The 13,216-nt window shown below is 39.4% G+C and overlaps 1 protein-coding gene across 2 annotated transcripts in view; it reads left to right on the top strand.

Moving 5' to 3' along the window:
- The window catches only part of LOC126965293 (uncharacterized), a 28,485-nt gene extending 25,506 nt beyond the window's left edge, over positions 1-2,979 (top strand). For both annotated transcript variants that reach the window (XM_050808811.1, XM_050808812.1), the window contains 3 exons: positions 527-678; positions 1,434-1,607; positions 2,782-2,979. In XM_050808811.1, the coding sequence (XP_050664768.1) occupies positions 527-678; positions 1,434-1,607; positions 2,782-2,939 (484 nt within the window). In that variant the 3' untranslated portion in view covers positions 2,940-2,979. The remainder of the gene's footprint in view (positions 1-526; positions 679-1,433; positions 1,608-2,781) is intronic.
- The last annotated feature ends 10,237 nt before the right edge of the window (positions 2,980-13,216 follow it).

Below are 13,216 nucleotides of genomic sequence, written 5' to 3'. Positions count from 1 at the left end.
GATTTGTGCTCAATTCCCAGTATTATATATATGTCGTAACGATTGATTTTTGCTCCACTTTTTCATAAATTGATGCTTACAGACACTGGATTAACATATGTGTCAAAATGTTTTTCGAAAGCTGCCCTGAATATTTTCTTTTTTGTAATAAAACTATTAAATGTCAGATCCACCCCTTTTAACAAAAAAATAAATGCTGGAAGAACATCTTACTAATTTGAAAACATTTTTTAATAAGATCTGGAGAAAATAAGAACATACTCATACCTCAGTTTTATTTTAACTATACCTTTTGTATTTATGTTTTAATCAATATTTTAAATATGCACGTTCTATTGCGCCACCCTGTATTTGATTCAAAGATATTCTTTTACATTTATTTGTAGTCTTTATTTAGCTTCTCTGAAATTAGAAATACCTACTAGACTTCAACCCATCAAAAAATAAATTTAATCCCAGAAGTGAGGGTTATCACTTTGAGACATAAACAATTGTTTAAATTTAAAAGATATTATTTATTCTGCAGAATAAAACAAGTAATGGGTGAAGAGAAGTGCGATGTCACAAAAGAACACTTGTCAATGATGCCGTATTGTGAGGCTGTAATAAATGAAACCATGCGGCTATATCCTGCAGCTCCTGGCGTTATGCGATACGCAGACCGTGACGTTAAACTTGGTGAGTACTTTTCCACTGTCTATAATGTTCTCTCTTTTTACTTCTATTTGTTTAACTAAATTTCTTCTATCGCCAAACTCTGAGTTTCGTGCCAGAGTTTGGCGATCTTCTGTCGATGGCTCGTGTAGAGACGAAACACGTGTGTTCGTCTTCCAGCAGTAAGCTAACTAATTCAGAACTTTTTATAGAGGATTCATACTATGGGTGAATATAAAGTCTTGTATGCAACTGTTGATAATTAGGTATTAAAACATAGGTGTTACTATTATCAAGCCCACCATGATCATGATAAACCCACATTCGGCTTCGCCTTGTGTGATAAGCCCACTTTAATGTTTTAACCCCTTATTACATAACAGTTGCATAAATAACTATTACGTTTATGTCAAATGACTGCACGTTTCATACTAAACTAAATTTGAATTTTTACGTAGGCAGTCCCACCTCTTATTACGTAGAATTTACATCCTCTTTGATTTCGAGACTGCTAATTTTTATATATTTGTAATTCCGACCAGATTTGTTTTGTTAATTTTACAATAAAATATTCTTGATAAGTGAATTCACAATCATGAAAAACTGCTGTATGTTACATGTGCTGACAAGTCGCTCCTGTACTAAGGTTAGGACGGCTTAGATTTTAAGATGTCTCGTACTTGCACTAGGTTTTAAGATGTTTGTTTCTGACATATTACATCCTTTGTTGGTTGAGATAAAGAATTCTTATTTTTATTTATTTATTAATTGTCTTTCAGACTCGTGTACCATCATAAAAGGGACAAATGTGGCCTTAGATTTCTGGAGTATGGGTAGAAGTGAGAAAGAGTGGGGTCAAGATGCGCTAGAGTTTAAGCCGGAGCGGTGGTTACCACCAAATCCACCCAGGTCTACGCCAGTAGCTTTCAGCTTGGGGAAAAGAGCTTGCATAGGTCAGTATACACTTCTATTAAAAAATGCAAACTATTAATGCATTATATATTAACTGCCTTATTCATAATAAAATGCTTTTTGAAGGTATAAAGCTATATTAGTTAAAACGTGTTTTAAGCCTTTCGAACGTTCGATAAAATTCCTTATTCATATTCGTTAGATAAATCTCCCATAACTAATACGTCTCTATATTACGCAATGTTGCCATTTCGTACAAAAAAACATGATTTTAACTAATTTAATGAGGAACTGTCAATGGAAAGACATATTATCAATGTCAAGTTGTCAAAAGTCGATGTCAAAATAATTTCAAACTTCAAAAATCAAAGTTTTGAAGTCTCTCGGTTGTCAATCTATGACGGATATCCAACAACTTTGAGCGGGAAGCTATTTATCACATTATTTAACGAACAGCTGATCGATGTCGGCCATGTTTTTTTGCGTTCGAGTGCAATAGGTCCTAGCTTCTATAAGTCACGTCAATAAACAATAAACGTAATACTTTACCCATGATTTATCGATGTTGGTACCCACTAGTTTCAGACCATTCGGGTGAGTAGTGGGTTCGCGATAAGGTACCGCCTCTTACTGTGGACATGTGCTCGAAGTGCGCGGTGGACTGGGCGGGGGGCTCGGGGTGTAGACGAGCACGGTATCATTGACACTATGTCACTATTGGTGTCCACGGGTGCACAAAATGTACTTACAATGTCCACTACGTGATCATCACCACTATGGGTCATATTGCGAGATACATTTAACAACATGGGTTTCCATGTAGTAGGCAGCTTTACACACTCTGATGAAGGACCTTCGAATGGTCCGAAACCAGTCGGTACCCACACCGATAAATCGTGAGTAAAGCCGTATTAATAAATAACTATTTATGCGTTGTCTCTCGATAACATGCTAAACTCAAATTTTTCAGTTAAGATACATTTATGATGAAATTAAATGAAATTATTTAATTTGCTTTGGAATAGGGTATGTAAATATCTTAAATATTACAATGCGTCCTCTATCCAGTTTAAATTAAAAGCATGCAAAAACTAAACACTTATTTAAGTATTCATTAATACTATACAAATTATTTTCAAGCAGCCATTTAAAGATAAACAGATCAAAATAAGTCATAGATTGTTTTCATGCTATGTTGCTCTTATTATTTTGCAGGAAAAAAATATGCGATTCCAGTGTTAAAGACGATCCTGATTCACTGCATTCGTGATTATGAGATCATAGCTGAACCAAATGAGAATTTAGAGTTCAAAGTGGATATTGCCTTAAGAACAATAAGTGGTCATTTGATACAAGTGAAGCGACGACAATAATATTAAAATTAATATAGTAAGAGTTGATTTGATTAAAAAATATCACGTATAATGTGTTTCATTACCTTACCTAGGTTTATTATTTTCCTCTTAATATATTTACTTTCTTTTTTTAATGACAACGTATTCAAGTACAATAAACCACTAGACTCACAATAACGCTCTAAAGTTTTAGGCAAAGTTTTCGGTCATTTGTGTTTCGACCGCGCTTTGAATACAACACCACGCAAAAAAATAATAACAATACTACTGCTAAATAAGGTGTTATTTTGATGTTTTAATTTTATCTACCTGTATAAAATGTTAACGTATATAATATATACAAATAATATATATAATGAAAGGAATTTTTATATTCTCGAAATTGATTCTTTTGGAATTGGTTTTGATACATACCTAGGTAAGACTGAAAATATTTAGAAAATTAAAAACGGCTTAATGTAGAAAGTTGCCAATACTTTTATTGTTTTTCGAAGTAATCTCCGTTCCTCTATACACATCGTTGCATTCGATGGAACCACTGAGAAAAAGAGGCGAGCCCATTCTTCCTTAGGGGTCTCTTCTATGGCGTTTTCGTACGCTTTTACTGCATCTTCAGGGCTCTTAAAGTGAATACCTCGAATTTTATCTTTAGTTCTTCGGAATAAATAAAAGTCGCAAGGCGCCAGGTCAGGACTGTATGGCGGATGACGGAGTGCGCTGAAGCATTGTCGTCGTGAAGGGGGATCCTGCATCGAGGGCGCTGCTGTCGAATTTTTTCCAAGACAATAGGCGAACAGCGAGTGACATACCAATCTACAGTAACTGTCCTTCCACCTTCTAGCACAACTGTCGCGAAATGACTTTTCCGACCAAAGAATGAGGCAATCATCTCTTTTCCTTGACTTCTTCCTTTCTTTACCTTAGTTGGCCGATCCTCGAATGGAAAAACACCCACTGAGCTTATTCTCTTTTGGTTTCATGTTCGGAGCAATATATCCGGCTTTTATCACCTATGACGATGTCAAATACAGCATTTGAGTCACCGCCATTGAATTTATCTAACATTTAGCCACACCAGTCCATGGGAAGGTGTTTCTGGTCGTCGGTTAAAGTATGGGGAATCCATCTGGTACAAAGCTTCATAACGCCTAAATGTTCGTGTAATATTTTTTGACCTTGACTTAAACCAATGCCTAGGCTTGCCCGTATCTGCTGATAGGTCACAGATCTTCCTCTATCATGCGTCGCACAGCACTGATGTTATCTTCAGTAGTCGCTGTTAAAGGAAGTCCCTCATGCGGATCATCATTGAGATTGCTACGTCCACGCTTAAACTCATTAAACCAATTGTAAATAGTGGCACGAGATGGCCATATCATAGCCTTGTTGTTGAGTAAGCCCACAACGAAAGTCATAATAAATAATTGACGGAAAATTATCTCGCGTTAGGTTTATTTTCACGTGTAACAAGAGTTTTAGATTTGCCAGCAATTCACAAAAACAAATGACAAATGAATGCAATGTACTACATTAGGTAACCAAAGAGTTCTTAAAAAAAAGTTCTCATTAGCAATGTTTCTTACATTTTCTAAACATTTTCAGTGTGACCCACGTACATTTATGTTTTTGGTACGCATATACTACACAACTCGGCCTATTTTGAAGCGACTGAGAGTCTTTATGTGTATAGTAGATACGTGCAATGCGACTATATAATTGTATGTGTAAGTCCGATTTTCCTACTCAGGTGTACTGTGAATACAAAGTACACCCTCGTAATATTCAACATATCGGAATCGTCTCCAAACCACTTTGCGGACAACGGTCCATCAATTATAAGATTCTCTATCACAGTATCGGATACGATGCGACATTTTGCGTAAATCGAAGTTCCAGCGAGTTAGGGTTGTCCTAAACACAATAGCCCAAAGTTTTATCTTGTCTGTCCGCTTTGTAATTGAACAAGTTTAATCTTATTCTGGCAATTTATTGTTTGAATATTGACATCTACAACGAAATAATGTTCGTTTTCAAGAATGAAAAGCCACACAAGTTTGTCTAGACGTGTTTAGTTAATATATATAATAAAAGGAAATGTATTCATCAGGCGAAAATGGCGCGTGTTCAACCATAGGCCTGATGTCATTGGTAGTGTCATTGTGCTCTTCAGGTAGATATAACTCTGTAACATTCAAGAACTCCACATTTTTGTTAAAAATAATGCAGGCTCGAGGCTGCACGATACCGGCGTAACGTTATACCAGCAGAATTTAGTCCTAAGATAGAGGTCAGACAGCGATCCATTAGAGCACTGGCTGCTGTGGCCATATAATAATAAACACTCAGAACGATAGTTTCATTCATAGTTCCTGTCCATATAGAAGTAACATTATAATTAATGTGTGCGTGAGCATCACGTACTTACATTCGCCAATACGCACACAGACAACCAAATAATGTTGCAAGTGAATAGACATTTCCCAAAATCAGTAAATTATAAATAAAAATAAAATATAAATTTAGAATTCAATAAAAACAACTCTTATTTATTATAATACACTCTCTCTCTGGAGTATAATTATTGTTGCAAGAATTTCTGATGCGTAAATTCTTTAGAATTGTTGTTTTTTGAAACTCAATGAAACGAAAAAGCGTGATGATAGAGGTGCCGTACCCAGCTATATCCGAGGTTTACGAGGGTGCAGAGAACGAATTTGGGATCATTTTTGAAATCCAAGATGGCGGTCGTACAAAAGTATGATTTCAACAATACGGATATCCTATCCGAGGTTTTCGAGGGTAAACAGATCGAATTTGGGATCATTTTTGAAATCCAAGATGGCCGCCATTCAAAATTATGATTTCAGCAATATGGATATCGTATCCGAGATTCTCGAGGGTGCAGAGAACGAATTTGGGATCATTTTTGAAATCTAAGATGGCCGCCATTCAAAATTATGATTTCAGCAATATGGATATCGTATCCGAGATTCTCGAGGGCGCAGAGAAGGAATTTGGGATCATTTGAGGACTCCGTGACACCTTACATAACAGTGTAGCACCAAAACAAGCCGATTAAAGTGTAAATACATAGCCCCACGCACACACACTACTACAGGCCGATAGGCGGCCATTATGAGAATTGTCATCGTCTGAGACAGATCAGTTTGCGTCTCAAATATTTTAAAAAATGCCGTCGTGCGTTGTGAATAAGTGTAAAAACAATACTTTATAAGTATTTGTGGCTATATATGATTATTTAAGGGAGAAAAAATTGTGTAACTAGTATCCCCCGTAACCCTGTACTTTTCCCGGGGCGTAAAAAGAATAGGGGAGTCCCAGGCCCATGGGTGTCGTAAGAGGCAACTAAGGGCTTTTTAGAAGTGGGAGAGTCACGCTGCCGTCTTTTGACGTCAGCACAATCGGGCCAGACTCGTCCGGGTTAATTACCACACTCGCACAGAATAGCGGCGTGAAGTAGCGGCCTAGTGCCGCTATGTTTCGCATAGGTTAGTGTCGAGGACCGGTGGCCATTCCCCCCCCTCCACCCGAATATGACAGCGGAACTTAAAAAGATTTTACCCCAGGAGGGTACTGGCTCTATTCTCGCTCGCAAGCACTCTAGCGCGGGCTGCCCTTCGTATTCTAGGGAGGGCACAGAACCGCGCATGACCAAGAACAAACGAGGCAGTAACACCACGGCAACCCGCTCCACACTCAACGTGGACTTTTGCAATATCAGGGGAATTCATTCCAATTCAAACCCCGTCCACCACTACCTTGAGACGGCGCAGCCGGCCTTGTGTTTCCTTACGGAGACGCAGATATCTCGACCTAGCGATACGTCATATTTAACGTACCCCGGGTACAAAATTGAGCACAATTTTTCCCTCATGCCGGGGTATGTGTGTACGTTAGGGAGAATATCTGCTGTCGCCGTCTCGTCAATTTTGAGGGTAGGGACCTGTCCACTCTCTGGCTCCGCGTAGATTTAGAGGACCGCGTCCGCATCTATGCGTGTGTCTGCAGGTCCCATAGTGGTAACGCAGAAACCGATCATCTCATGGGCTGCGTTCAAGCGGCAATTGACGACGTGCTTGCACAGATCCCCTCCGCTGAAATCGTAGTCTTGTGTGATTTCAACGGGCACAATGCCGAATGGCTTGGATCACGTACCACAGACTACGCAGGGCGATCTGTGCATAATTTTGCATTGGCGTATGGTCTGTCCCAATTGGTTGAGTCACCAACGCGGTTCCCGGATGAGGATAGCCGTGCCATGCCGTCCTTATTGGATCTTCTGCTAACTACACATTCCAATGGTTAACAGATCTTTGTCGACGCCCCTCTCGGAACGTCCAACCATTGCCTGGTCAGGAGTGTAGTGCCTATCCGACGCCAACGTCGCAGACCACCAGCGGCACTACAAGTCAGCAGATTGGGATAGGATGCGTTCCTTTTTTGCATCCTACCCTTGGGGCAGGGTATGTTTCCCTTCGGATGATCCTAGTGCCTGCGCCGTTGAATTAGCCGATGTGATACTACAGGGTATGGATATTTTTATACCAAACTCTGTAGTACCCATCGGTGGCAGATCACAGCCCTGGTTCCATGCGTCAGTTAAAGCAGCATCTGACTGCAAAAAACAGGCGTATTGAACTTGGGTTGCGGCGCTGGGCACAAAGGATCCGAACTGCAAAGTTCTTAAGAGGAAATATAACTGTGCCTCCAGATTTTTTAAGCGGCAAATCGCCCGTGCAAAGTCAAAACACTTCGTCAAAATCGGCGAGCAGCTTTCCAGTTACCCGACCGGAACACGCAAGTTCTGGTCGTTGTCAAAAGCTGCTCTTGGTAACTTCAGCCAGCCGTCCATGCCGCCGTTGCACATGAGGAATGACACCCTGGCCCATACGGCAAAAGAGAAAGTCGATCTCTTGTGTACTCTTTTTGCCTCCAATTCGACTCTTGACGACAACGGAAAAACACCGCCGACCATCCCGCGGTGTCAGAGCTCTATGCCTGAAGTACAGTTCAGACAGACAACTGTTAGGCGAGCTCTGTTTTCGTTGGACGTCAGGAAGTCGAGCGGGCTGGATGGCATTTCTCCAATCGTGCTTAGAACGTGTGCCCCTGAGTTGACGCCGGTGCTAACGCGTTTATTCCGGCACTCTTATTCTAAAGGCGTAGTCCCTGACTCATGGAAGTCAGCCCTTGTCCATCCGATCCAAAAAAAAGGAGACAGTTTGGATCCGGCAAACTACAGGCCTATTGCTATTACCTCCCTGCTCTCCAAAATCATGGAGAGCATAATTAGCCGTCAGCTCTTGGTATACCTAGAGGGTCACCAGTTGATCAACGACCGACAATACGGGTTTATGCCATGGTCGGTCGGCAGGTGATCTTCTGGTATACCTAACACATAGATGGGCTGCGGCTATTGAAAGCAAGGGGAAGGCCTGGCAGTTCGCCTGGATATAGCGAAGGCCTTTGATCGTGTTGGCACAAGGCGCTCCTCTCCAAACTTCCATCATTTGGGCTTCCCGAGAGCTTGTGCAAGTAGACCTCCAGCTTCCTCATTGGGCGCAGCATACAAGTCGTTGTCGACGAATATTCCTCGAACCCGAAGCCCGTGAATGCTGGAGTGCCCCAAGGCTGTGTGCTGTCTCCCACGCTGTTTCTTCTGCATATCAATGATATGTTATATATGATATGATGTGGTATGAATGTTGGAGGTGTCCCTCCAACATTCATTGCTATGCAGACGACAGCACTGGTGATGCCGTATATACGGGCCATGCAGGTCTCTCTCGGGAAATCGTCGACCAATGCCGGGAGAAACTTGTGTCTTCTATCAAGTCCTCTCTTGAGAAGGTCGCAGAATGGGGAAAATTGAACCTTGTCCAATTTAACCCCCAAGTTTGCGCGTTTACCACTAAAAAAACCCTATTTGTCGTATCACCGCTCTTCGACAACACTTCCCTCAAAGCCTCGCCTAGTATCGGAATACTGGGTCTCGAAATCTCGAGTGATTGCCTATTTCGTGGTCATCTGGAAGGCAAAGTCAAATTGGCTTCAAAGAAACTGAAGAAGAGCTGTTTAACCTGATTCCTGCCGCGGAATTCCACCTTCGCACGACACGCCACAAGTTAGGATATCATCCTCATCATCTGGATGAAGACTTAATGTGACACTGCTCAGCCATCCGTCACTGAAAAATGAAAATTAAATTAAATAATCGAATAATATGTCAAATCACAAACATTACATGATCATTGAGGTCATCATTACTATTCTGACTGATTCTGAAGTCCTTAAACAAAGTGAAAGTAATCTGATTATTTTCCTTAAATAAAGTAAGAATTAAATAAAAGGTAAAATTGTGGCAAAGATTTTTTACCTTTACGTTGGTAGAGCATTCGGACATATTTTCTTTTTATGGAATAGGAGGGCAAACGAGCGTTTTTGAGCGCTTTGAAGTACGTGGAAGAAAGCTCCTTGAAAACCGCATTGTGGAGGACCGCCACACCTCCAGATGATATCCTAACTTGTGGCGTGTCGTGCGAAGGTGGAGTCCGGCGGCAGGAATCAGGTTAAACAGCTCTTCGGAACACTCCTCGTGATAAATGTGGTAGAAGACACACAATGAAGTGACATCTCTACGCAACGACAAGTGATCCAGCCGTTCACAGAGCACTGGGTCCCCGACAATTCGAGCTGCTTTACGTTGCACGCGGTCAAACGGATCGAGCTGATACTGGGGTGCGCCAGACCAAAGATGACAGCAATATTCCATGTGTGGCTGGACCTGCGCTTTGTAGAGCGCTAGTATGTGGGCCGGCTTGAAGTATTGCCGTGCTCTATTAATAACGCCCAGTTTCACTTAACACCGATCGTCATGTTCACTCATTTGTTTAGTTTTTGTATATATTTTGTATACAGTAACGATATTTGTTGGAGGTGCCGGAAAAAAAAACAATAACCTACCTATATATATATATATATATATATATATATATATATGAACCCCTATTTCCCTTGGTCACGGCATCACTCGTGAACGGTTGGACCGATTCGCTAATTCTTTTTTTGTTGTGTTTCATGTTTTAAGTTGTTCGCGACAAACTTATCTAGACTTATCTAGACGCGGCGGAGGACTTTGATAATAATTTGTAGTAATTAAATGTGATATAAGGGATCCGTACGCCAACATAGAAACGTCATCAAAAGCGGGTACACCAAGCGTCGTTATTTTCTTATTTGCTCTGAATATTGACGGTGTAATAAAGCTTTATGGCTGAAATTGCTATACGATTTTTATGGCAAAATAATCTGATGTTGCTGCAAATTTGCTGAAGATTATATCTCTGTTTGATGGCAAGGTAGTATTTAAACTCGATCTATTATTCTTATATTTATACGCGATAATAACTCTCGGAATAATTAAAGAATATAATATACCTGTACCTGTAATATACCTGTTTGTTACTGTACTAAATCGTTGCAGGCGAAAGATGACCAAATTCCTACAATAATACGTACAAAAATACTCTGCTTGTATATCTATTAGATTAGTAGGAGAGCTGGCACCAATTTTAAGGTAGGTAGGTATTTGTGGAAAGCTGAAAACTTGGTCTATACTTCTCCTGATACATCCCAACTCGGAACTGCAGACCTGGCTGAAATTTAGGGGTTTTAAATTAGGGGGACCCCTCTAAATTTCTAAAAATATATTTTTTTTTCAAAAAATATGTTGGAGGCATCATGCAATTTTACATGAGCATATTTTACGAAATGATTCTTGATGTTATAAAATATTATTGACAAATTCATAAAAAAACAGTATATTATTTCTTATGTACAGAACAACGTCTGTCGGGTCAGCGAGTATATTTATATATACATACATCGTGTAACAGTGCAAAATCTAACGCATATTTACATAATAATGTTCTCGGTCAACGGAAAACCACAACCACACCAAAAACACAAAACACAACCAACACACACCAACTAAATCTTAGCAAATTAACTTAAACCCAGTCTACTACAGTTCGCTCAGAACATAAAAGCCACATCATTGAAATACAAAGGCGCTTCGCATACGAGATTCTTTGCTTGCTTGAGGTTGACCTATTTGAATACACAAACGATTTGAAGTACTCCAAGACAATTCACGGAACGAAATATAAATAAAACAGTAAAATAGTTGAAGTGTAAAACATAGTATAGCATAGACTTATATATACTAGCATATAGACAACCTCACAAGCCGATAGTGATGATCAATTTTTATTTGCCAATGTTGGGAAATAAAAATTGATAGCATATACAACTTGTTGCAGACACCTCCATCTTAAGACTAAATTCTGGTGGTATAACGTAACGCCGATGGCGTTTGGCCTCGAGCCTGCATTATTTATAACAAAAATGTGGAGTTCTTGTCTGTTACAGAATTATGTATCTACCTGGAGAGCACAGTGACACTACCAATGTAGGCCTATGGTAAAACACACGCCGAATTCGCCTGATCTCTCATTTTCTATAATTATATTAATCAAACACGACTAGACAAACTTGAATGGCTTTTCATTCTTGAAAACAACTATTATATCGTTGTAGATGTCAATAAATTACCAGAATAAGATTAAACTTGTTCAATTACAAAGTGGACAGACAAAACTTTGGGCTATTGTGTTTAGGAGAACCCTAACTCGCTGGAACTTCGATTAACGCAAAATATCGCATCATATCCGATACTGTGATAGAGAATCTGACAATTGATAGCTGTTGTCCGCAAAGTGGTTTGGAGACGATTCCGATATGTTGAATATTACGAGGGTGTACTTTGTATTCACAGTACACCTGAGTAGGAAAAACGGACTTACACATACAATGAAATTGTAGCATTGACGTACTATGAACAAATAGACTCCCAATCGCCTATTAAAAGGATGTCATAAGGGGCCGAGTGGCGTTGTATATACGTACCAAAAACATAAATGTATGTAACAATTTTTTTTTTTCAAATTCAAATATTTTTATTCAAAATAGGATGTGAAATCACTTATTGAAAGTCAAAAAAACTACCACCCATTCCAAAGTGAATGCCTCAGGCCTGAGAAGAATGGGCGCAACAAACTCAGCGGGCTTTTTTTTTCATCAAAAATATATTTTACAATTAAAGTAACATTTACAAAGTAACATTGTACAATTAAACTTATTATTTAATAGCCTGAGGGCGGTCGCTCCATTCCCAATCTGTGGTATCATTAAGAAAGTCATTTATGTTATAGTAACCTTTACCACACAAACGTTTTTTAACAATTCTTTTGAATAACGTAACACCTTTGTTTTGAACATTTTCTGGGATCTTGTTGTAAAATCATATACATCGCCCCACAAAAGACTTACTAACTCGACTTAGCCGAGTAGTAGGCATCATCAGTTTATGTCTGTTCCTGGTGTTAACATTATGGTTATGACAGTTTCTGGCAAATTCACTTATGTGCCTATGAACATACATTACATTATCAAGAATATATTGAGAAGCAACAGTCAAGATGTTCATTTCTTTGAATTTTGCTCTCAATGATTCCCTAGGACCTAGGTTATAAATAGCGCGAATAGCCCTCTTCTGCAGCACAAATATTGTATTAATATCGGCAGCGTTGCCCCATAGCAATATACCATAGGACATAATACTATGGAAATAACTAAAGTATACTAGTCGCGCCGTGACATGTCAGTTAATTGTCTAATTTTTTTAACCGCGTATGCTGCAGAACTCAGACTGTTCGCCAATCCTTCAATATGGGGGCCCCATTGTAATTTGGAATCTAGAGTTATGCCAAGAAATATAGCAGATTCCACCGGTTCTATCACCTCTCCATTTAACAAAACATTTGCATTTACATTTTTGACTTTTGCTACGGTAAATTTAATGAATTTAATTTTCTTTCTATTTAACAATAGGTTATTAGCGCTAAACCAATACACGATGTCAGATAAAATATCGTTCACTTCGTCATACATAGCTTGGTTTCTTTTCACTTTGAAAATCAGTGAAGTGTCGTCCGCAAACAATACTACCTTATGTTTTTTCTCTATAAGATTAGGAAGATCATTTATATAGATAAGGAAGAGGAACGGTCCAAGAATAGACCCTTGTGGTACCCCCATACTGAGAGGAGTCCCAGGAGATCTCCTGCCATTCACGTCGACCCTCTGAATTCTATTGTTTAGATATGAAGTCAGAAGATCGAGCGCAGTTCCTTTTATGCCATAGTGGTATAGCT

The sequence above is a fragment of the Leptidea sinapis genome, chromosome 7 (assembly GCF_905404315.1).
Source record: "Leptidea sinapis chromosome 7, ilLepSina1.1, whole genome shotgun sequence".
Taxonomy (NCBI): Eukaryota; Metazoa; Arthropoda; class Insecta; order Lepidoptera; family Pieridae; genus Leptidea; species Leptidea sinapis.
This window is presented reverse-complemented; position numbering and strand designations above follow the sequence as displayed.